Source organism: Cyrtonyx montezumae, unplaced genomic scaffold (assembly GCF_038088225.1).
Source record: "Cyrtonyx montezumae isolate F1298 unplaced genomic scaffold, pur_monq_1.0 scaffold_0, whole genome shotgun sequence".
NCBI classification, from domain to species: Eukaryota; Metazoa; Chordata; class Aves; order Galliformes; family Odontophoridae; genus Cyrtonyx; species Cyrtonyx montezumae.
In genome coordinates, this window is record NW_027071824.1 from 54,895,041 (window position 1) to 54,920,612 (window position 25,572).

The following is a 25,572-nucleotide window of genomic DNA, read 5'->3' on the forward strand; positions in this document are numbered from 1 at the left end:
TTTATCTAGCATGTACTGTGTCATGGTTTTATGATTTTTGGTACTGGTATTCCACATCATAACATCATGTAGTGCATTTAGAGTTAAAGAGTTAATGCTCCAGCTCTGTGGATCATCGGTAGTTCCAGGTATACCTGTCTCAGAAGAGAAGAACTCCATTCCCCAGAGGACTTTGCAATGCTTTGTGTTCTTACGTGTTTCCGCTCAGAGGGAAAGATAAAAACTGTCTGCAGTCACGGGACACTCTCTTTTATTTGGGATGGACTCAGCAGTGGGTGCTCGCTGCTGTCCGCCTTCAGCGTTAGCGTAAGGTCTTTGGTTTATCGGACACTCTCTCTTGCTCATTTTATTTGATTTATTAGCTTTAATTCCAATTATATTGTATTATACTGTGTTATTTTGCCTTCTGATATCTTATTTAGTAAATTAGCTTTCCTCCTCAGATCGTTGCCGCTGTTTTGTTTCTAGGCCCATCTCCCTTTTCCCTTTTCCCTTTCCCCCTTCCCCTTTCCTGGGGCGTGGGTCCGTGGGTCCCCCGCACCAATCGTCATGGAACCGGGCCGAACCTGCCCGTAAACCGTTGACATACTGGAACAAACATCCCTAGATACAATTAATTTTCACCTGGATTTAAAGGTGAACAAAGAAGACATATTTATGCATATCGTTAAGTCCTAGTGATATTATACAAGTATTTCATTAGCCATTGAACTTCAGTGCTCCTAATTTTTTACTTTAACCAACCATTGTATTTATCTATTTTACTGTTTATTCACATATTTCCGTTTATTTATAACTTAGAGACGTTCAATCAAATTATCTACCAGGTTATGAATATTCAAAAGCAAACAAAGAATACTCACAAAGCTCCAGAAGACAGCAGAAGCTGAAGAAGATAAATATTTTCATGTCTTCAAAGAGGAAAAAAATAGTTTTATATGCTGGAAATGCTGGCCATCAAAAAGCTATGTAATTATTTTTGAAGTGTCAAAGAAAAATATTTGTTATATGCCTAGACAACACAGCAGATCTCTTGTGTGCATTGCCATTTCAAAGTTAAGTTAGAATATGCATAGGGAAAACAGAAAATAAATCAAAATTGCAAATATTTTTTATCACTCTATGGAAATTTGATCTAACAAAAAATATCTTCCATGACAAAGATTTAGAATGTCACAGCACTACACTACTACTGCTGTATTAATTATTTGACCACTGAAATGATTATTGCATATATATCCAGACATAGCTACCAAAAAAATGTATGCTAGATTCATAGTCATTCTATAGCAAAGGATTCTAAAATATTATGTCCTTACATTCTTTTTTGCTTTTGATTTTCACTGGTGAGTGAAGTTACTGTCTTTATCTCAATCCAAGAGCTCTTCTGTCATATTTTCTCCCTCTGTTCTGTTGAGAATGGGGAGTGAGAGATTAGTGTGCTGGATTATAGCTAGACATCAGTATGAAAGCACCAGAGAGGGCTAGATATTGACAGGTATTTTCAAAATTACTTGTCAGAATCTGCCTGATCTTTTTCTGAGCCATGTTAGTTAGTGGTAGTGCCACTTCAATATTGCCTTAACATGGGATAAAGGAGACTTGATTCAAAGCTGTGCTCTGGAGGAGTAATGCAGGAATTTTCCCTTAATCTCACACTTTATCCTGCCCCCTCAGACAACTAGCATTCTGTGGGAGTATTCAGCAAGCAAGGCAATCAGAACAGCTCTAGGTATTATTCTTCTGGTGTCCTGAACAATTTCAACACAAGCACAGAAGTCTGAGACAAGACTTTTCCTGATCTTTACAATTTTCCAGGAGAATGCAAGGTCTTATCTGACCCCAGAAATGATGGGTTTGTGAACTTAGACCTTCCACATCATTTTCTAATATTGTTTCATCAAATAAGGGAAAGGCAGGGAGTGTGAAGCCCGTGACCTTTTGTTCTGTTCAAGAATATAGACATTAATATAATGCTTAAAAGTACCTGCTTCAACAAATGTTTTGGGAGTATCCGTATTATTGTAGATTTTTATTAACATTTTTTTCAAGATTTAGATGGCTGTATTGCAACACTAAACTGCATGCCCACACCACAGTAATATTGTATAAAATGAAACGACACATAATGCTTATTAACTCAAATAGTCTCCAAGGCTCTTTGTATACTGATAAAGAAGTGATGAGAAGTCCCTGGCATTAATGCCATCTGTCACAGAAAGCTCTTACTCATTAAAGCCAGGTAGGCTATGCAAATCTCCACATCCCAGGGCCTTTCTTCACTTCTGAACAAAGAGAGGGATCTTATAATCACAGAATGTCTTGGGTTGGAAGGGACCTTAAAGGTCATCTAGTTCATAGCTTCTGCCATGGACATAGGTCATCCAACCTGGCCTATCTCTATAATGATTCTCTGAGGAGAGTGTTAACATACTTCTAGGAACCAGGGAGCTTTATGTCCTAGTGTGCCCAGACATTATCTGCTTATTTACCCTAATGAATGCAGCAAAATAACTTAACTTTAACACAACTACTGTGGAGATTTTTTACCAAAAACGCCTTCCATAAAACTTGCAATAGACTTACTAATAAAAGTGGCAAGAATACTCAAAGGCTTTAAGTGTTAATCGCTTAATCGTGATGCTTATAAACATATTCATGTCATCATGCAATGTCTTGTTTGAACTCATTTTATTTTTAAAGAGTATTCTGACCAGCAGGGTAATTCCTATCCCTGGAGATATCAGTTAACAGGAGAACTATCAGGTTACTTCAAAAGAGCACTGATCAATCATTTGGCAACAGCTGACAAGTACACCTGATGATAAGTGCTGAAATGCTTCAGCAAACCCTTCCAGTACTGTATCTACTGTATCTGATATTATCATGCACACGTTGCAATCATGTTGTGATTGTGAAAAACACTGGAATCCTTGATAATCTTGAATAATCTTAAAAAAAATCAGATATTGAGGTGAAATATGAGGATTCTATACAATCAAATTAAAAAATAATAATAATATAAAAACTCAACAGTGTGAAATGCTTGGAAAAGAGATTTATGTCCACAATTATTTGATTATGTTTATCCAAACCCATTCCACCAACTCATGGTAGAGATTTCTCTCATGTAACTTAACGTGTAACACTTTGACATAAGGTGAGTTCTTGGACCACAGCTCATTATTTTGTTAAAAATAAAAACATATATTTCACAAAACAAAAGCAAGTATTTATCAAGAGATCCATGTAATTGTGATGAATGTGTCTCTGCAGTTTGTATGACTGTTTAAATACTCTGCTGTTATACTTTCAGAGCTTCATATGAGACTTATGACTAGTTCTAAACTAATATAATTTATCATATTCATGCAATTCCTCTGCAGTACTATTTTTTTGAAACTCTTACACACAAAACCAGAGATGCTAACTTTTTAATCGAACTGTACTCTTATTTTTCAAGTGCTAATTATTCTCATCTATATTGTCTTCCTGCTTTTTTGCATTTATTGCATTTTCCTACTACGTCCTTTTTCATATCTGTTTAATTGAGATGAAAATAGATTTTTTGTTTGTATCTTCTTCTTTCTGTTTTAAAGCATGAGAGCTTATATGCTCTCATTATGAATCAAGAAAAGTGAAGGATAAAAAGAATTTGCTGATCAGCTGGTGTTAACTGCAGTGTATACAGTTTTATATACACTAGAAAGCTTATTGTCACTTTAAAATGTTGTTACTTTTAATAAAAAGTATCAGGAGACTGTAGGATGACTGATGCAGATAGAGATGTCAATAATGTAATATCAGGTGAAAATGAATCTATCCTAAGGAAATATTTTGCATCTGTAGTGCTGCAGATTCATCAGTAAGTTTTTGCTTCTAAATCAATATAAATGAACAAGCTAAAGCTTTAATACCTCAGCATAAATTTAATAACAACAACAGCAATAATAACAATAATATAATGTAAATGTACTAGGAAAAAAGAGAAAATCCTCTGGTCCCAGGAGAGGAATAGAAGAGATCATGAGCAAACATGCCCTGAAGGATGGAAAAAAATAGAGGTAACTATTACAATTGTCTCATACATTAAGTCTAAATTCAACACACTTTTCAACTTACTAAATCCTGTTTCTAAATCTCATTTAGAAGTCTAGGAGAGAGGAGAAAAATCCTTAATACCCTATCTAGTCTATGTGAAGGTCTTAAGTACCACTTGAAGGAAACACCCTTCAGACTCTTTTGTCTCATCCCAGAAGAAGAAAGATTCTTGGATCAGATGAAAGAGCAACAGAAAGGTTGATTATGCAGCCTTGAGTCTGGGTGCTGAGAAATTCAGGACATTGATCATTTCTTGAGAAGGTACTTGATGTAAAATAATAAAATAATACTGCTATACTTCTTGAAAATAATACTGAAAGCACTGAGTTCAGTTATTTACTGTAAGAGCAAAAATCTTCTGATCTCCATGTCTAGAAGTCCTCAGAGTTCTAGGACAGGCTGTTGCAATTGATTTTGCAGCATCACAGTAATTATTTAATGGGTTTTCATGCTTAGATAAGATAATGGGAAATCTATATATCTGGCAAATTATATTTTCAGATCTACCAGCTTTGATTCAATGTCTGCCCTATCAACTTTTTGCTTTTTTTTTTCTGAAGCAATTTGCCAGTGTTTTAACAGTTTTGTGTGCCTTTTTTAACATAGGATATACATATTTTTTAATTATTTTTATTATCCATTTTCCTGTTCATCTACTTTGGCTTTAAAGAAAGTGACAGCTAGAGAGTCAGAGACTGAGAGAGACAGAATACCTATCACTCACTGTATTGGTAGATGGCATGCATAATCTCTAGGCCTGAGAAATTTCTCTCCTTTATTCAAAATCATTCAGTTTCACCCATTATTTCTTGCATGATTCAAAATCTGTTCTTCTGAAGTTTAGTGTCCTTAGGTCTAATTGCAGTCCTAGCTATATGATAAGAGATTGCATTACAATCCCTGTGATTACCTTTTCTACCCATATTGTGCAGAAATAACCATATTTTCATGCATTTTAGCACATCTCAGTTCGTGGTTAGGAATATTTATATATTGTGTCTCACTATAGCTTACTATTAGACTTGGAATTTTTACTTTCTCTTTCATAGGTAATTAAAAATTAGAAATTCTATTTATATTATCCTCATCTACAAGACTGTTTGCTATTGTCTTAAGGAATTCTGTGAAGTTTCTATAAAATAAAATATTGTAGTTCTGAGCTGTAGCTAAAGGGCAACTTTCACAGTCTTTTTCCTTCTATCCTGATATATCTCACTGCTGCATTTCTTCTAAGCGGAATATAGGCATATGTGAGATTCAAGGATTGATAGTAGGTGGGAGTTTGTCCCAGTTGAATTACTGAAGACAACAGTTCGACAAATATATACCCAGGGAAGATTAAGGTAGAAAACGAGGCCAAATGCTGTCCAATAATTTATTACAAATTCTAGATTACTAAGAAATGAGGGGAAGACGGGGAAGGTAGCAATAGTAAAGAGAGAAATCCTAGCGAATGATTCACAAGGCAGGGACAGTCACCACCAGGGATCCAGTGATGCCTTGCTGGTCCATAGAGAGACAGCATGTCAGTCACTGACATCTCATTGACCTGCACAGTTGCAGTTCAGTTGAGGGGGTACCCGTTCTTCCTCAAAATTCTTTGGGATTTTATCTTCTCCATCAGCAGCTGGTTGCTGGGGGCACTCCTACATACCCCAATTACATGAGCATCATGTTCTGTTTGTCATGGAGACAATAGCTGTTGGAGTGCCCACATTTTCTTCAGGAGGAGCGGCACATCTGTCCTATTACTGCTGTGTTCATGATAGTTAACTATTAAGAAGTTTGTTGAGCAAGTTACGTCTCAGATGGATGCTGCTGAACAAAGCTTTGAGCCAGAAGTTGTCTGGCCTCTTACAGGGTTCTCTCACATCCATCACCAAAAAGCTCACAGAGCTGTCTATATATCCCTGTCTATACCACATTTCCACATAGAGAGTCCTTCTCTATCTCAGGAGTGACATGGCTTTTGGAGTGACATGATGCATGGGGTATTCAATGGCCAACTGGTACAATGTAGGAAGGTCTCTACCATGTCAGTGATTTTTGGTATAGAAGAGCATGATTACCAGCACAGACGCTGTTACTAAGAAAAAAAATTGTTTAACTATTCTCTCTGTGTTATATTTCAGAAAGAAATATTTTCTCCAGAATAAACACTCAGTGAGAATATTTATTTTGTCTAGTATGTCCTTGCAAGCAATTTTATTTCAGCTCTCCATGAAAACTTTTGAAAACAGCTAGCTAACCAATAGACTACACTACTGTGTCTTGTTCCTGCTACAAAAGTTACAGCATCTCCTTTATGTTAAATTTTCTCTGTTACCTTACTGAGGGTTATAGGCTCTGAAGCAAAATGCAAAACTCCAAACTGAGGCATTGAAACCAGTGCTTGATCTGAAGAAGGAGAATGTACAGCTCCCAAGAACAAAATCTTTTACTGAGTTCTTTACTACAAATAGCAACAGTTTCATTTGGAGAAAGGATGTATTTCATATTGTATGTCACACCCTTGATATTCCTAGTTTAACACAGTGCAGTTTTAATCTCACTTGAACCATACTTAAGTTTTACAATTTCTTGAATTCATAGGGCCATTTAAGTTAGTACCTCTTGTGAAGTCACTGACTGGCTCATGTTAGCAAAGAAAGAAAAGTTGCAAGACTCCAACCTACCTCCTGGTATCAGTGTGTATATCTATCTGATTTACCCCAGTACTCAGGTTTAAACTATTAGCTGTGTCATTAATTCTCTTTTTTTAAGATGTGAAACTTGGTCGTAAAATAACTTTTATGCAACACAGTTTTTATACAGTACCTCCACAAACAGAATAGCACGTACAGGCTGTTTTTATTTTTGTTGCAGTTTTCTCAGTTTGCTTTTGTTAACAGTGAATTATAATAACATGCTTTTCATGTAACTACCTGAAAAGCTGTTCTCTGGGTTATGGTAATTGTTTCAGTGAAGTCCGCAAAAGGCAAAATTAAATGTAAATGGAATAATTAGAAAATGGCTCCTGCAAATACCCTGAGTCTAAACACACTTGAGTTTATATGCTGTGCACAAAGGTAAATCAAGCCTTTTAGCAAACAGTTGTCTTGCTCTTACTGGCTAATTGCTCTTCCAAAGAGCATACACTGGAACAGACACTGGAATATTGTGCTCAATACAAAGAATTGAGCATGTTCTGTCTCTTTTTTCTTGTCTAAGACTCTGATGACAATGGTTGGAAGGATGCAGTACAAAGAAAAAAAAAGTGTAATGTCTTACAAATATTCCCTTAAAAGACAAAGGAGCATTTGGGGTTTTGTAAACAACATAAATAATTAATCCAAAACTTCTTTATGTCATTGTTCCCAGTTTCATTTACAACTTATACCTTCATTAGCACAGTTTATTTTCACATTTACTGGAGTGTTGGCAAGGTTTCCATAGTCTAAAGGACAATTTTTTAATCTCAAGTACTCATGAAGTTTGCATTCCTTCTCCCCATGTTAAACTTCCTGGAGGTTTATTCAGTACTGTAACTGCAGATTTTTACATCAAATCCTGTAAGCTCCGTTTCTCAACCCAAGACAGAACATGGCTCTTCAGTTCTAAGAGTTCTCTTCATCAGGGACTCTCAGTTATTTATAAAGTTTTCCTCAAACTCAGCATGCACATTTTGAGTAAACTAAAAGAAGGGCACAAATAGCAGTTAGCTATTTGTTATCTTGCATTTGTAAAAAGTAGTGGTTTGTTCCTGAAAAATTAAGAAAATACAGTGTTTTCTCTGGCTGTACATGTGAACACAACTCATGCTACACCATATTTATTCAGCTTCGGTTAAGTAATGATTGTCATGGAGTTGATTAAGGATGGACTGCCAATTACTTATCTTTGTTGAACAGAAAACCAAGAAGGAATCATTATCACTTAGGAGAGTGAAGATAATTTATTTTACTCCCTTCTTCTGAAAGGAAGCAAAGAGAATCAGGACTTGTGTGTGCTGATTATAGTAGCTGGCCTACAGAAGTAGCAATAACTATTCCCTATAGAAGAGTGAGATAATCTTGGAATAAAAGGTAAATACAGGTAAGAAGGGCAAGGATTATGTCTGGAATTTATTCTGCCATGTGATCAGGGGTTACAGCTGCTGTTACATGTTTTTTTTTTTTTCTGGAAGCTTATGCACCAACTTACAATGAATTAACAGAGTACAAGTTTAATTTCCTTTTGTTCCTATTTGTTTCTCATCTATATTCTTAAAGACCTGGATGCTGAATATTCTTATGCCATTAGAATGTTCACTGTAATTTTACTACAGTTGGCAGCTGTCTGCATTACAGTGCAGCATCATTCTCCATGAAAATAGAGAATGCCACCTGCTGCTTTGGCAGCACACTTTCATTAGCCTTTGCATGTCTCCTTGGAACAACACAAACTTCATAGAAAAGAACAGTTTCTTCTTAGAACAAATGTCATGGACACAATCTCAAACCCTTCTTTTTAAAAAAGTAGTATGCTAGAAATATTTCAGAGAACTCTAATTTGAAGTCAAGAACAAGGCCAAATGTGCTTGTGAAGTACCAAGAGTACAAAATGTAAATTGCTGTGTTCATAACAATATGCAGATTATGTTACTGAAAGGTAAAAATGAAATCAAAAGAAGCATCGAGTTCATCCTTAGGACTGCCCACAGGTGAAATGGCAAAAGTTAAAAATGAGGCTGAGAAGTACTCTTCATTTTGGATAAATTACAGGAAACAATCTTCCTAGTTTTTGGTCTCTTCTATTTGTGGCATGTGTGTAGGGTGTACAATTTTTTTTGTTCGGATCATTCAAATAAGTGCTTAAGTGCTTTCAACGTGCTCTGTGCCATACCTTCTAAAAATACTAGCTTCAGATCAGTGCTTTGACTGCCTTGCCACCAAAATGGACAGAGCTCTATACAGGAAGTGAGAAAATACCACCAAGCCAGATCTAGTCATTAATGGGCTCTTCTACAGGAAATCCCGTGATGGTATGTTTTTTCATTTATTACCTTCCCCAGACAATACTTAAACAGAATTTAATTAGCAAAATGAATACAAAGACAAATTATTAGACATTCTTCAGTCTTTTCACTCTCATCTTCTAACTCCCTCCCTTTACAGCAGCTAAACAAATCTCTCTTTACAGTACCAAATAAATGTTCTGTGAACGTAATGTTCTTCACAGAAGAGAAAGCACAAACAATCCAAGCTAAAAAGGAAAAGTTACAAATGACACAATGCATCTTGCAAGCAGAAATTAAGACAGACAGAACAATAGAACATGCAGAATTACACCAGGACCAGTGATTCTCCTGTTAGGGAAAAAAAAAACAACAATCAAGACAGAGAGAAAGAGGAAAAAAAGGAGAATAAGCGGATGACATGTGAGGAAGGACACAAGACTCTTTAATCTTCTCTGCATTATTTATGTATCTCATGTAGATACTCATTAACCTCTGTCTTCCCCTCATTATTGGAAAAGCTGCTTTGCCTCCACTCTAAGATGAAGTTCATGTGCTCATGATGCTGTTTTAGGATAAGCCTAAGATGAAGTTTCATAATTAGAATAGTAATAAAAAAGCAGCATTAAAAGCCAAATTCACCTTCAGGCCCTTCCTCTACAAGCTCACAGTTAGAAAGAGATCCTAGCTGCTTCTGCAGAGATCTCTCATGCTGTAGCAGCCACAAGAGATGCATTTCATTCATCACCCAAAGGAAGAACTTTTGCAGAAGTCTATTTGTAGCCTGTATCTAGCCATCTAGAGATCTATGAAAGAGAGGTAGTGAGGCTCTTTTGTCCACTCCAGAACTACTCAAACAGGATTTATAAAGGACTAACGTCCTTTGTGGACATGGAGATGCTCAGAAACAGTTTGAATATGAAGGGTTAGTGTTCTTGAATCTTGATTACAGACCGAGAGTATTCAGCACAAAGCTTGGTTTATGAAACAAGAACACTGAGAACACAAGGCTTTAAATGAGATTTTACTGCAGGCTGAATCAACATCAGTATTTCTGCAATGGAAAGATATGTAGTGTATTTCAGAGGAGTGAACAATAATTTGGTTGGGGCCTGACATATCTACCCAGCATGTGGGAATGGTTTGTCTGATTATGTGCTTCCTGGAGATACCTCCATGTCTGTAAAGAGACAAATCCTACTAGAGTAGAAATCCGATTATAATTGTTTTCAGTATTTCTGTGTACACAAATCAAACAACAAAGTATGAGTTCCATCTTGTCATAGGGACAACTGTAAAATGATTTTCATTTTATGTTTCTGTTCAGTTGCAGAGGGTATCATTCTATTTTCTCTTTTTTACAGAACTGAGACATATTTTTCTGTCTGTTTAGAAAATAAATAAGTAATATTGTCATGTTTTAACTGAGATATGTCATCTGAAAAACCAAGACTGTCTTCTTTACAGAAGTGTTATTCAAACTGGGAGAATATAGCAGGCAGAAAAATATAAACTTGTAAAAGGTACCAGGTCTGTTTTGAAGAGAAGCACATATTGTGAGATTTCTACCCCAGAGTCTGGACAGGAGAATGTAAAGAGCCCAGGGAAGAATGGTTTTGAAATAAAATGAAGAGAGCTGTCCACAATTCACAGTTATTTCTCATAATACTGAAGGAAAAAAAAAAGGAATAAAAATAATTAAAAATAAATAAAACATGATCTAGAAAGCAATATTTCTGAGAAATTTAACAGCACATTTCTTTAGGGTGCTGTATGGACTTCTTTTTTGCTTTTTCCCTAGAATGTTTATTATTTGTACATATGGATATCCATGTTCAGCTACAAAAAACAGGAATGAAATTAAAAATAAGTGATGATTGCATAGAAAAATAACATACTTAAGATGGCTCAGATAAGAATAATCCTTACTTGAACCCATTCTAAAGCAATGATGCTATCAGCAGCTATATTTTTTTCCCCAGTCCAAGTGGTGAGCAGGTGATGAGATTTCCCATGCTGCAGTGGAGCCTCCTTAACTCTATTTGCAGCCTTCATCTGCAAGCAAGTCTGACACTGAATGGAATTCTGCTGCTGAGTGGAACTGAAACCTAGGGCTTGGCTGCCTGGAGCAGCTGTTGCCTGCATGGCTCAACCCTACTCCAACCCCTGCAACAGTCTTTACAGTTGCTCCAACACCTGCAATGGACTTTGCATCTGCTCCAGCTCCTATAGTGGGCCCTATCATTGCTCTAATCTTTCTGATGGACCCTGCAGTCATTCTGAACCCTGTGACAGGATCCATGGTTGCTTTAATGCCTGTAACAAGCCAGAGAACTAACTAGTGCCAGTATCAGTTGTCTCCATACACAAGAGGAAAAAAATGACTGTATAAGTCAAATCATTTAGCAAGGAAAGAAACTCCTACTACAACAGAAGGAGATGAAGATGAAGCAGGGCCATCCATCACAGGAACACAAGTAGTAGGGACAGTCTTCCTGGACCAGGGCTTCGCAAAGTAGAATGGCCTGAAGGAAGGAATGTGCTCAATAGCCTAGAAAATGGTGACAGAAGAAAATCTCTCCCTTTGGCAGCATCCTGTATTTATGTTGCATTCAAATTGGCACGCAGACACAACTTACCATTTTTATGTAAGGATTCATGAGATCGTAGTCACAGTAATAAATTGTGGCACTTATTCCATCCTGTAAATTGGAAAGTGATACATTCTGAGGTATCTGAGGTATAAGCATGTAAATACTAATGCATGTTAGGAAATTGAACAATTTAATAACAATCGTCACGAGAAACATATAATAAATAAAACTATTAAAATGAAAACTAAATAATTTTCTTTTAAAATATTGAGTAAAATCATAGGACATGCATGATAACTGGATATTAGTTATGCCTTTGAATACTTTAATAAATATATCCATAATTCCAGAAATATTTCCATTATTTCAGATGAAATAGCATCCAGTATATATTATCCAGATATAGTATACTTCAGAACAAGAGCAAAAAATTACTCATTATTTAGTTACCTGAAAGAAAGTCTTAAAGTAACTGAAATACTGCAAGGATTTTGTAATTAATGAGGAAAACAATTGTGGGTTAATTGTAATTATGAAAAATCTAGGTTATAAAAAATTATATTTAAAATAATTAAATGATGAAATCTGTTATCAACAATTAATTGTTTTTTGATAGATTTAAGACGATTGATACAAGTTTAGGAATAGAATTAAAGAACGTTAATAAAACACTAGAAATATTTCACTCAAGAATAGGCAATTTTATCTTCCTTTTTTTTATATTTTAATAAAGACTTTAAAGCCATCTCTTCAATGGATTTAACAATTTTTATAATTTTATTATATATTTGTAATTTTAGATCCATCATCAGACATGTTTTAAAATAAATATCTTAAACTGCATTTGCACATAAACAGTATGTGGCTAGTACTGTTTATCTTCCCAAAGTCATTTATCACTTTAGAAAGAGACAGTAAAATTGTAAAGAGGATCTGCTGAAGATGCTAAGAAAATAGGCTTCATGTAGCAATAAGTATATATACATATATATATATATATATATATATAATATACAGTTCATATGATGTTTGAATAAGCCTTGAGGAATGTCGACAAGTGTGGAATGTATATTAATTTCTGTTGTTTAAAAGTACAAAAATAACTAACTTTAAAAAAGTAAAAATTCCTATTATTTTTATTGATGGTGCTGGATAAATAGCATGATTATAGAATACTCACTCTCCTTCATTATGAGTTCGAATGAAAAATGCCTGACCAGGAGCAGCATTTTGAGAGTTTCTGTAAATTAATTAGTGACATTGATGGGGTGCTGAGCACATTGGGCTCACGATCAATTATCTAGTTCTCATAACCTTTTCCCAACAAATGAGAAAAATAAATCTGATTACAATCTGTGCAATTTAGGACACTCAAGAAACACTATGTTTGATTCTTATTGTCAAATATGTCAATATTAATTATAATGTGATAAGAGCCTAATATCCAAATAGATGGAAAATTGTATCATCCAATTATATTTTAGAATCAAACTGCTTCTAGTCCATAAAGTGTCTGTTCATCCATGGACAGCTTGCAACAAAATCTTTAGTCCAGTTATACCTTCCATTTAAAATATAACAGCACCTACAGGAGGTATTTTTAGTATAAGTGTTGAAGAATAACTAATTGGTTTATGATGTTTATAATGTTTTACACCAACTTCCAAATAAACTCTATCAGTCCTTTAGGCTAAGTGTGTAGATGCAGTAGTATCCCAGCATCTCTGTATTTATTAATTTTATTGTGTAAAAAGCAAATATTGTAACAGATATACTGCTGATGTACAGCATGATTGAACGTGGTCATGTCCATGCTACTAGTACAGATTTTTAGTTTGATGGAGAAGCAAAACACATTAAGGATAGCTGAACAACTGTTGTCCTAGAAGTAGCTCCTTAACTGAAATTGTCACATTTTACAGAAACAAGCAGATGTCATCACATAATTTTTTGGATCAAAATATCTTGGAAACAAGACAGATAACATTCTGAAAAAACACCATTTTTTGCTATGTAATATTCACATTGCTTTAGAGTTATATATTTACATGCACATGACAGCAAATTTATTTAATAAATCAATAAATAATAAGAAGCCCCCTTACCTGGAGAAGAGAATAAAAAATGAAATAATGAAATAGAAAATGAAAATGAAAATGAAAATGAAAATGAAAATAATGAAAATGAAAATGAAAATGAAAATAATGAAAATGAAAATGAAAATAATGAAAATGAAAATGAAAATAATGAAAATAAATAGACTTGTTTTCTCATGAAGGTATCAGCTGGTGAAAGTTAGTATGTGATCTGGTTCACTGCTTTGTAGAAATGAAAATGACCACCTTTGATTCTCAGGTGATTTCTACAACTGTTAGACAAAAGGATATGTGTAACAAGGAAGAAAGCAATCAAACAAGTAAAAGCCTATCCACCAGAAAAGAAAGCTTTGAGCTGAAAACAAGATAACATTTCAGTTTCAATAACCTGGATATTACTGGGTTGTACTGATTCTAAGGGCTGTACATTTTCTTCATCAGGCCAATGATCATCAGTGCATTAGAGCATTGTAGTAGTCTTAAAATATAGAAAACAGACAGGCAGAGTTCCAGAGCAGATAGGTAGTAGAGCTATTTTGGGAATAATTCATTGATAGAAATAAATAATAATAAAAAAGGCTGTTTCTCAGACATTTACCTCTGAATCTAGAACAAATTCAGATAATGATATCTGAAATACTCTTATTAAATTCAAAGCTACTCATGTGCTCTTGAAGTTATTAAGTTCAAATTAATCTGTGACTTACAATCCTACTATCTGAGAGCTTACAGAGTCATAGAATTACAGATCACAGAAAAATGGAGTCATAGAGTCACAGACTCATAAAATAAATTTCTCGGTTTGAACCTCAAAGATCATCTAGTTCCAACACCACTGCCATCGGTAGGGATGCAAACCACTAAATCATGCATTAGAACAGGCTGCCCAGGACCCTATTCATCCTGGACTTGAATGCCTCCGGAGATGGAGCATCTACAGTTTCTCTGGTGATTCTGATCCTGAACCTCACTCCTCTCTCAGTAAAAAATTTCCCCTGACATATAATCTGAATCTCCCTTCTCTTAGTTTAAAACTGGTCCCACTTGTCCTATCACTATCTACCTGTGTAAAAAGTTGATTTCCTTCCTGTTTATAAGCTCCTTTTAAGTACTGGAAGGCTGCAATGAGGTCTCACCAGAGTCTTCTCCAGACCAAACAAGCCCAGCTCCCTCAGCCTGTCTTTATAGGAGAGGTGCTCCAGCCCTCTGGTCATCTTTGTGGCGCTCCTCTAGACATACTCCAAAAGCTCCAAATCTTTCCTAAGCTGTGGGCAAGATTATTAAGCTAATCAGACAAGTAAAAAATCTTGAAATCCTGTTGGAAGTATGTTTAGATCTTATTCTCTTAGCAGCATTCAGCAATGATTTAGTGGAAAAAAAATCTTTAAATAAATATATATATTTTATTTTATGAACAGAGTACAATATTATTAAATTATTGAATATTACTTTTAAGTGAATAAAGATTGAAAGATATTGTAGTGAAGATTACATTTTATCTGTGATCTAATGAAACGTTCATAATTTTTCTGGTATGTTCCAATTACGAGTAGATTAAGTCTTTAGACAACTGAAAGAAGCTTCACATTTGAAAGCTCATGTCAGCATGAAGACTTTAAACTCCCTGTTATCTTCTGAACATCATACTTAAAAGTCAAAAATAGCTGAGAATGTTAAGGCTGGGGGCAGCAAGGGCTGCAGATGATGGATTTCAGGATTTTGAGAGAAGGTCAGGACCAAAAGCAGGATCAAAATTATGGACATGAGGAGGGCAGACTTTGGCCTGTCACCTTCCAGGGTCTATCTGACAGAATCCCAAAGGAAGTAGTGCAGGAGATAAGAGGACTCCAGGAGACTTGGTTGATTTCAAAGATCACCTCCTCCAAGCACAGAAATGGCTTATTGCATGTCCATTTAGTCAAGCAATTGCAGTGAGACATCTACATGGATGAACCAAATGTTCCCAACTAAAGTTGAAGTTTCCAAGGAGTGGAAGCAGGGACAGGTGAAAGAGAGGAATGTAGTTGCATCATCTGAGTATGCAGATCCAGTTTCAAATGCCTAAGTCAGTGTAGATTGAATCTGGCAGGCAAACTGAAAAGCAACAAGAAGAGTTTCTACAGATACATTTTCAGCAAAGAGAACACCAGGGAAAACATGGGAACTACAGCAGCATGGAGGTGGCGATCTGATGACAAAGGACTTGGAGAGCAAGAAATACTTAGTTATCTTCTTCCTTTTGTGTATTTACTGGCAATATTGGACTTCAAACAAGCCAGATCACCAAGACCATTGTGAAAATACGGAATAAAAACTCTCAGTGGATAAGGATCAAGTTTAGGCACATTTAAACAAACCAGATACATACAAGTTGCTGATACATGATGGGATGCACCCATAAGCGCTGAGGGAGCTGACTGACATCAGACAGGTCACTCTTCATAACCTTTTCTGACTGCAAGATAAGTCTAAGAACTGGAAGAAATCAAATGTAATTTCAGTCTCCACGAAGGGCAATAAAGGAGGATTTTGGAATGATGAAATAAATTCTCCTGGGAGCCATATCCAAACATATTAAGGATAACAACGTGATTGTAAGTAGTGTGGATTTACAAAAGGAAATCCTGTCTAACCAACTTAATAGTCTTCTACAGTGTGTCTGGAATGGTGGAAGAGGGGAGATTGGTAGAAGCTGTTTGTTTGTTTATTTATTTATTTATTTGTTTGTTTGTTTTTCTGCCAAAGAGGTTGTGGATGCCTCGTCCCTGGAGGCATTCAATACAAGCCTGGATGTGGCTCTGGGCAGCCTGGTCTAGTGGTTGGTGACTGCAGATGGCAGAGGAGTTGAAGCTAGATGATATTTGAGGTCCTTATCTACCCAGGCCATTCTATGATTTATAGTTTAGAAAGCTTCCCAGTATTACCCCTGATAAACACCTCATAGACATACTGAAAAGTAGTCTGTGAAGTGAGTTTGACTGAAAACTGACTCAGTTGTCATTGGCAAAGGACTGTAATTGGTGACATAACATCATATATAGACCAGTTACTAGTTGTGTGTTATAAAGGTTGATATTAGGTCCTGTACAATTTAAGGTATTTATTAAAGATTTGTCTAAGGGCATAGAGTGTATCCCGAACAAATACGTTCATTATACAAAATCAGGTTTCTGGTTGATAGACCTGAGCTGTCATTCAAAGAAATGTCAGCAGGCTGGGGAGATGAGCCAACAGGAACCAAATTCAACAAAAGAAAATGATCATCCTGCACCTATGGAGAAATGATTCCTGAACTCCAGATAGGGGGCCAGCAGCTGGAAAGTAGCTTTGCAGAGAAGGGACTGGGAGTTCTAATGGGCAAAAGTTTAAAATGAGTCAGAAACATGCCTCTGTAGTTCAGAAGGGCAACATCACCCTGGGTTGCATCAGAAAAAGTATTGCCAGCATGTCAAGAAAGATGATACTTCCCCATTAACTCAGCATTGGTGAATTACATATGGAGCGCTGGGTCCAATGCTGGTCTCAAGTGTAGAAGAAACAGACATAACACACCTGAGTATTTCATTAAAAAAAAAAACAACACAAAAATGATTAAGGGAATGGAGTTTCTGTCAAGTGGGAAGAGGCTGAGAGAGCTGGGATTTTTCAGGCTGGAGAAGAAAAGAGTTAGGGTAAATTGATAATTATATAGAAGCATTTGATATGGGGAAGATGAAGGCAGAGGTTATCAAGTGAGAGGACAAGAAGCTGTGAGCACAAACTGAAAAGCAAAAACACCCAACATTTAAATGTGAGGTTTTTTTTCATTGTGATTGAAAACTGGAAGCAGATATGTGGTATTTTTATCTTTGAAAATATCTAAACCTTAACTATACAACATTTTGCACAATCTTTTCTAGTTCACCAGCATTAGGATAGACAGTCTCCTGAGGTCTTCCATCAAAAGAATCCACTGGGATCAGAAATGCAAAATCTCAGTGATTCTGTGATTTCTGAGTCTATGACTATATGAAGTATGCCTCCATGATAAGTTCATAACTAATTTTTATATAACAAAAATAAGGATTTACATTAATGCACAGAATGGCTTGTCGTATCAGAAATTACAGTGTTTATTGATCTACTCAAGTCTAAATGGCACAGACAGATAGTATGGATAAAGCACAGCTGTTAGCACCAAAAAAAAAAAAAAAGATACAGATTCCATCACTACATCTGGCTGCTTTTCACTCCCTGGACTGGACAGCCAAAAGGCTACTTGTAGGACACTAGCAAAAACAGTTTTTAGCATAAATCCATCAAAGGTTTGAACATGCACCTTCAAAACCAAGTAAGTTTAAAAATTGCATGAATTTGTTCTCTTATGGGTGATGTAATTAAAGGAACATAAAGAACGGCTCAAATCTTTATCCATGTTCAACGTTTTCAAACAAATTTTCAGATACGTTCAATGAAGGACTAAGTCGCTGATTTCTTTGAAACAATTTCCATGAACCTCTGCTGTTGTCATGGCAAAGAAGGAATTCTAAGATTTTTGCACCAGTTTTTGCTCATACTAGAGATCCTAAGTAGCTCGAAAAATCATGTGCACAATAGATGAAATAGAAAGAAAGGTATTATCTTGGCCCTGAAAACTTCTGAAGATCCATCTATAAATAATTCTCACTGTACGCTTTTCCAAATAAGTAATTAGATAAATAAATAAATGGTTCCTCACTTCAGGGCATCATTCCTTGAAGAAGAAAAAGGTAAAAGATAAAGCTGTGATGATCCACCTTAAAAAATGATGCATTATTTCCTTTCATTTATCTACAGTGAGCTCTCTTCTCAGATTCTCACAATTCTTTATTTCTATCGGTCATAGAAAGCTAGTGTTGCTACTAGAAATATGAGAAGTATTTCTTTAGTTTTTATTAGAATTATCTTTCATATAAAATTTCTAATGCAGTCTATAAAATAATTAAATATAAACTAATGCCAACAAGTCTCGTTTAATTTAGTGGAGAACTACAATTAATTAAGGAAAAGTTGTTAGAGTTCTAACAAATTACTTAATCATAGTTCTAAGCTTGAATAGTTCAAAGTTTTGTTTGGCAAAACTCATCCTGTATACAATTTTTCTTCTTATCTGTTAACATACATGAGCCATTTTTAATGCAGCCAATTTCTATGAAAACATTTACAGAAGTTGCATGCTTATGTTGTCCTGTGTTCCTATGCCCTATCCTTGGAAGGAAATTTCCAGTAAGATGGGTCGGTGTGATGGCTCCTGTGGGATAGTGGAGTATTTTTAATTTTTTGTTTATTCTGATTGCCATCTGAGGCAATGAAGTAAAGCAATATAATACTAGGCTAGCAGTCAATCAGATCACTATTACTTCAAACATCATTTAAAATGATCTATTTTTTATTATTTCTATGGCTCCATAGATCATGGTGCTACATAGAACAACTCAAAGACAGATTCCCTGCCCCCTAAGAGCTTACATTCTAGGCAAATACAAGAACAATAAGAGAAGGTAACATAGGCAGGGGACAAAGGAAAGAGTGTAGTAAATGAAGAGAAGGACAGACAGATTACAGTTACATGATAAGCTAGTGTGTTTGTGTGTTTGTAAATAGAACTGGGGAGATGTGATGCTTGAGCAACTGAATTTTTATTTAGAACTACTATAGGACAGCCATGAGAAAAGGATTTTGAAAATAAATTTGAAAGTGTTGGAGTTGATTGTGGGAAGGCAGAGAAGTAAGCATGGAAGGAAAAAGGAGACTAACATATCTGAGGATGAAAAGTGATCATCTAGGTTGTCAGATGAGTCAACCTCAGCAATCCTTCCTTTTCTTTCACATATTTGACAATATGGTAAAGAGCACAATTGCTCCTGCACACCTGAACACAAACTGGCACCTTATTTTGCCCTATTGTTTTATTATTATACATGTGACTGAGTATAAAATTTGCTGAAGTATTGGGCAAAATCAAAATCTATCTGCAACAGGAGTTTTGCCGCTGCTTTCAAAGGAGCTAGCATTTTGGTCATTATACTTTAGGCTGTTGATGTATTTGGAGACTCCAGTGTATTTGAAGATTAAGTGAAGTCATATCTAAAGTACAAGAAAGATTTTCTAATATCTCTAAGAGATTAATAATATGAAATTGATTTCATAGCATTATCTTTTACCTCTTTGTGAGACATTTTCTCTAATCATGACCTGTTCCCTGAAAACATTTTGATTTTCTAGAATATTCAGATATTTTTCCTGTTTCAATTTGAGTGTTCAGGCTTCAATGCTTTCTCCACAAATGGTGTATATTCTGTTCTGAAATATTAACTAGGTAGTGTAATAGAGTAAAAAAATTGTATTGTTTTATTTTTTTTGGAAGACAAAAAGGGCAATTGCACAGAGTTGCAAGCAAGAGAGTGGAAAAAAAGCATAAAAGAGGTTATTTGAGACATAGTGAAGCTGCTTTAGTGGAGGAGTTGAACTAGATGATTTCTCGAGACTCCTTCTAAGTCCTATGATTCTGGAATTCCGTGATTCTGTGAATTATTGAGCTGAAAATTGTGATAAAAATTTGAGAATGTGGTATCCTGCAGAAAAAAAAGCTATCAGATAGTCTCTAATATGTTTGTATTTGCATTAATATAATAGAAGAATAATATGAAAATGGCCTGTTGGTGTCTTGATTGGGCCATAAATCCCCATTTATTATTAAGCATCACATTTCTGCTGATGGAAACTATTTGGCCCAGACTTTTCTCTACTACTTCTTCACAAATGATAATAACCAAAAAGGTAGATGGTATTTTTTGTTGTTTGACTACTGTTGTCTTTTCTTCTGGCCACATAATTATCTACTGCTGTATAATCATGCTGAGACATCAGAAATCTAGAGAGTCCTTCAAGATTATGAAGATACATATTTCTTGAAGAAGATAAAGGAAAAAAATATACCTTTCAACTTTTACCTCCATTTTTCATCCACTAGGTGCCACCATATAGTTGAGTAATAAATGCTTGAAAATTTTTCTTTAAAGTGACATTCAAGGTCAGTCAGAAAAACACCCATTGTTCTGTCTTAAGAAATCAACAGACTAATTGAGCAACTATATGAAATCTTATAAAGTAGTTATGTACAGGCAGGTTCCAAATCTTCATAGGCTAGATATTCACTTTATTTTAGCTGGTGATGTTACTTCAGCTTTAATGACAGTAGAAATTTATAGTATGTGAGCATTCAGAAGCCTTTCAAAATTAAGAAGTTTTCTTCAGAACAGACGATTTCCATAACAGTGTAGGCAAAATGAACCACTGAACTTTTTGGAGTATAAAACTACTAGCAATATTTTCTTTTACTTTGGAGTTCACCTGCTTTTTGTTATTTTTTATTTTTATTTTTATTTTATATTTTGCCATAAAATGTTTTAATTTAATGTGAAAAAATGCATAAATAATTATGACAGAATAACATCATGATTTTTTTTTAATTTTTAAAATAATCTTCTAATCCTACTATGAATCTGTAGAGCCATGCATTTCTGGTCTGGATTTTAAATACAAATATCTAGATATTTTGTGTGTTTCCTCTAAAAATGGAAGGATGAAATTCTCTCAGAAACCCTAATTAATAATTAATAGTTGGGGGGGGGGAGGAGATGGGAGGGGGGGAGAGATGGAGGGATTTTGACCCAATTAAATATTTAGGACATATTCTACATCTACACTTACTTTAGCTCACATGAAGGTTAATGGGAATTAGCCATGTGCAACAGGGGGAGAATGGAACTTCTGCTTATTTCAACATTTTAATCGAGAAAAGAAAGATTTGTCTGAATATAATACAGCATTTTATTTCATGATTTTACAAATTTTATTGTAAATCATCAAACAAATTCAATAGCCAATTTTTTCCATTCCAAACCATCAGAATTAGGAGTTTTCATTATGTTGTATGACAATTACTTTTTTCCCCTTTTTATCTTAAAGAATTAACTTAAAATGGAATGTGCATTATGTAAGCATAATAATTTTCAGAATGTTTGCTGAAGGTATTTTTATCTTGTTTTTTACTTCTGACAAAGATAACTAGTTCTTTGTTATCACATAAATGGGGATGAAACTCTCACCACCATCATCGATTTTGCTTTCTTTCTTAGTTCCTATTCACAATGGAAATGGCCAGCTCAGTCTCTATGAAGATTTATGAGAACTGGGTAGTAGACACAAACCTCCCTCCTTTTCCCAAATATCATTATATAGTTTCTAAAATGTGGGTTTTGTATCTTATACTCTTGTCTTAGAAAGATGATGATAAGGTTAAATGAAGCCTCAGTAAACAAATAGTCTCATTACTTATAAATGACAGATTATCTATGGTAATTCTAAGTTGGATTGGTTTGGTTTCATTTTGTCTTTTTATAATAGGCAAATGAAATAATTTCCATATAAAGGCCGCCTTGATCATCTTTTTTGGCTGACATAACATTTCTATATAGCCATCCCACTCATCTTTTTATTCAGATACATATAAATTTACTGTAGATGTAAGTGCAACTTTCAGCATCTGTAGGGTAGTATTTCAAAATATTATGTTCAGGAACTCACCACGGGTAGGACATAAAAATAAGCATTGTAACAACTAAAAGCTAGATCCAGAGAAAACTTATCATGGTGTGCTCTACTGGCTTTTCTCAGAAATCCCATCAAACACTCTAGCCACATATTTAGTGGCAAGAATTAACAAGTTAGGGCACTAAAGCTGAGGCTGTTGCAAGTACCAGTACTAACACAAAGTACTATAAAGATTTTGCTCAAATCACTCAGCAAAAACCAAAATAACTAAAACTGAGATAACTTTAATGTTTTTTTTCCTCTTTTCTCTTTTTTTACCTTTTTTTTTTTAATTTTGTGCATTGGATTCAAACAGCAAACTTAGTGTACTTTGACTGTTATTACAGTGTGGTCAAGAGGTCTGTGTCTTTTACCATTTACACACAATTGTTCATGACAGCATGTTATCAGTCTAGTGGAAACCAGGGGTGTTGTATGGTAAGCAGTGGTGGTAGTGCACCTAGTTTTTATATTATCTAACTTGAAAATATGACTCTTCTAAGATTCCTTTTTCTTGATAAAAATAGTTTTCACCAAACGTTGGTGGTGCACACGCACTACCATTCATGCTTGGCATCACACCCCTGACAGAAACATATGCTCTTATTTTGCTGATAAAAAGTATTACAAAAATTTCCATACAAAAACTATTTTCATAGAAATCTTGCATTTCCACAAATAAACCTGAACATTTTTTTTTTTTGAAAAAAAAAAAAACTGCTCAAGAATTTTGTTCATTTAGTACTGTGACTGTATTGAAAAATGCAGTCCTCCTTAAAGTTCTCCACATTCACTTCTTTCAAGTGATCCATTCTACTTCCAACATTAGTGAGAATTGCACAGGCTCCATTGAGTTCAATTAGTAGCAGGAACAAAGGCTTCAAAACCCATTCATACTAAAATGCAAGTCTCTATGCATGAAATACACTGCTTTCCCACCCCCTCCTCCATCCTTACTATTCCCCCCTTCCACAATTTAAGAAAAAAGTAATTGTTTTTATCTAAAAGTTGTAAGTTACATTTCTTTGTACTCACAGAACTTTTATTCCTCTAAGAATTAGGTCAAAATTATGAATTATTTTTGTTGTTTTTTGATCAAAGTTCCAGCCCAGGTAAATTGAAGTTAATGATTATAAAAAAAAAAAAAAAAAATTATTTACTTAGTTCAGTGACACAGACAGTCCAGAAAGAAGGTGAGCATCTCCACATTTATCCTTCTATTCATGGATTCATGTTTCTTTGCTGTAATATTTCTTCCACCCAGGAAGCTCATATCAGCTGTTCAGATGGCAGTTACAGTCTATCAACAGTAACCAACCCTTCTATATTTGGAAGTTCAGAAGAACTTATGATTTCATGTTCCACAACAATTCTGAGATATTACTTTTACTAGACTCCTTCTGTGGTTAGTAGCATTTCAGACATTTGTTCTCCATCTCCTGGCAATGGTTGAACATCAAAAGGAACCTGTAATTTCTCATTGAGACTGCATTTGAAACCAGCCACAAAACTCATATGGAACATTCATTCATTCATAATGGTGACGAACAGTGTAACCCTGCATAACTTGGTTGATCCATGATGCTTGTGATTTGAGTCTGGCCATTGCAACTGTTGAGATCACAGAGTCTCTAGTTCATAGACACAGCGGCATGAGGTAACTCATTTTATTTTGCACAGGTTGCATATTTCCACAGGAAACATTCTCGCAAGGTTGTTTGGAAAAAGGACGACAGTTTGTGCTTGGGGTATTAGGCTTCCCAGCTCTATGCCATGGTTTCTTTACCCGGCAACCTTCTGTCGTTAAATGTGTGCATGTTGATAACTTCTTCTGTTTTCACAATAACAGGGGCCTGTGGCTTGTGTTTTAATCGACGCTGACACTTCAGAGACATCCTTAGTTCCTCTACCATGGCACTACAGAAGGACCTCTAGAGAGGGAAATAGAGGGGGGAAAAAAAGAAAAAGAAAAAGAAAAAAAATAAACATCTGTAAGAAGTGTCTAGCTGCAATGCCTAGAAGCAGATTCATTCCATTGGCACAGTCATGTCAATCATGTAAGTTTACTTTGTCTCATCCTGGAGCTCATAACAAATTAATGTCTTTTAAATATGCATCACATAATAATTAAAATGACTTATCAAGCTGTGATGACTCACTGAAAAAATTCACCTTGTCTCTACAATTATTTATCTGCCAGCTACAGACTATGCATGCACATGATACTTAAAAATATTTCCAACAGATGTTCTGTTAACATAGTTTAGCTTTGGAGGATAACATCTGAGTCTAACATGTATATTAGGTATTCAGTAAAATTTCCCTTCCCATATTTCAGGATACTGCATTTAATTTCTATATGGTTTGATTACCTGATACTTAATAAAACAGTAAGGTATATAGTGGAGAATTTACCTACATTAATATTTAACTACTGTTAAAATGCAGACCCATTAGTGAATAAAGGAATCTACTTCAATTATTTTTCTAAAAATCTTCTGCATTTAAACACTTCTTCCACTACCAAATATTATTTTGTAGAATATATTTTCAAACAACAACAACAACAACAACAATAAAAAAAAACCTCAGTTCTTTTTTCCATGTTTCTGGAATCAGAAAAAACCTAAAGAGGTTTTCATCAAGTAGATCCTGAAAGCCATTTTTCCTTTTTCTTTTTCTTTTTTTTTCACAGAGCAGGACATTTGAAAAGCTAATTAAACTCTCCTTTATTGGCCTCATTTGTATGAATTCTGAACTGTTAATAGTGTGCTGAGCTATTAGCTTATTCTTGGTCATAGAACTGAAGCATGGAATAGAGGGGTGAAGAGAAGTTGCTTTCATTTTAAACATATGATCTAAGTGAAATGTCTACCAGTAAACAGATAAATGTATGAATGAAATAATATATACTAGAGCCTGAGATAGTATGGCAAACTTCTGACAAAACTTTTCACAAAAAGGAAGCGTGAACTATGATGCAATGCTTTGAATTTTGCTTTTAATAGCTAATCTACAACTCAAGGAGATGTGAAAAAAATTTAAAAAAGACAGAGCACCTAGAATTAATCTAAGTCTAGTCTAATGATTTTGTGCGATTAGTAATTGAGCAGTAATCAACACATAATCATCCAATTTCTCTTCTGAATCAAGAACCTTGCTTTATTTGTAAACTGTTAGATTTCTACTGCTC

The 25,572-nt window shown here is 35.0% G+C and overlaps 1 protein-coding gene across 1 annotated transcript in view; it reads right to left on the reverse strand.

Annotated features, from left to right (window-relative positions):
- Nucleotides 1-21,613: 21,613 nt before the first annotated feature.
- The window catches only part of GRIK2 (glutamate ionotropic receptor kainate type subunit 2), a 364,539-nt gene continuing 360,580 nt past the window's right edge, over nucleotides 21,614-25,572 (reverse strand). The window contains exon 16 of the mRNA XM_065735652.1: nucleotides 21,614-24,310. Within this exon, the coding sequence (XP_065591724.1) occupies nucleotides 24,146-24,310 (165 nt within the window). The 3' untranslated portion in view covers nucleotides 21,614-24,145. The remainder of the gene's footprint in view (nucleotides 24,311-25,572) is intronic.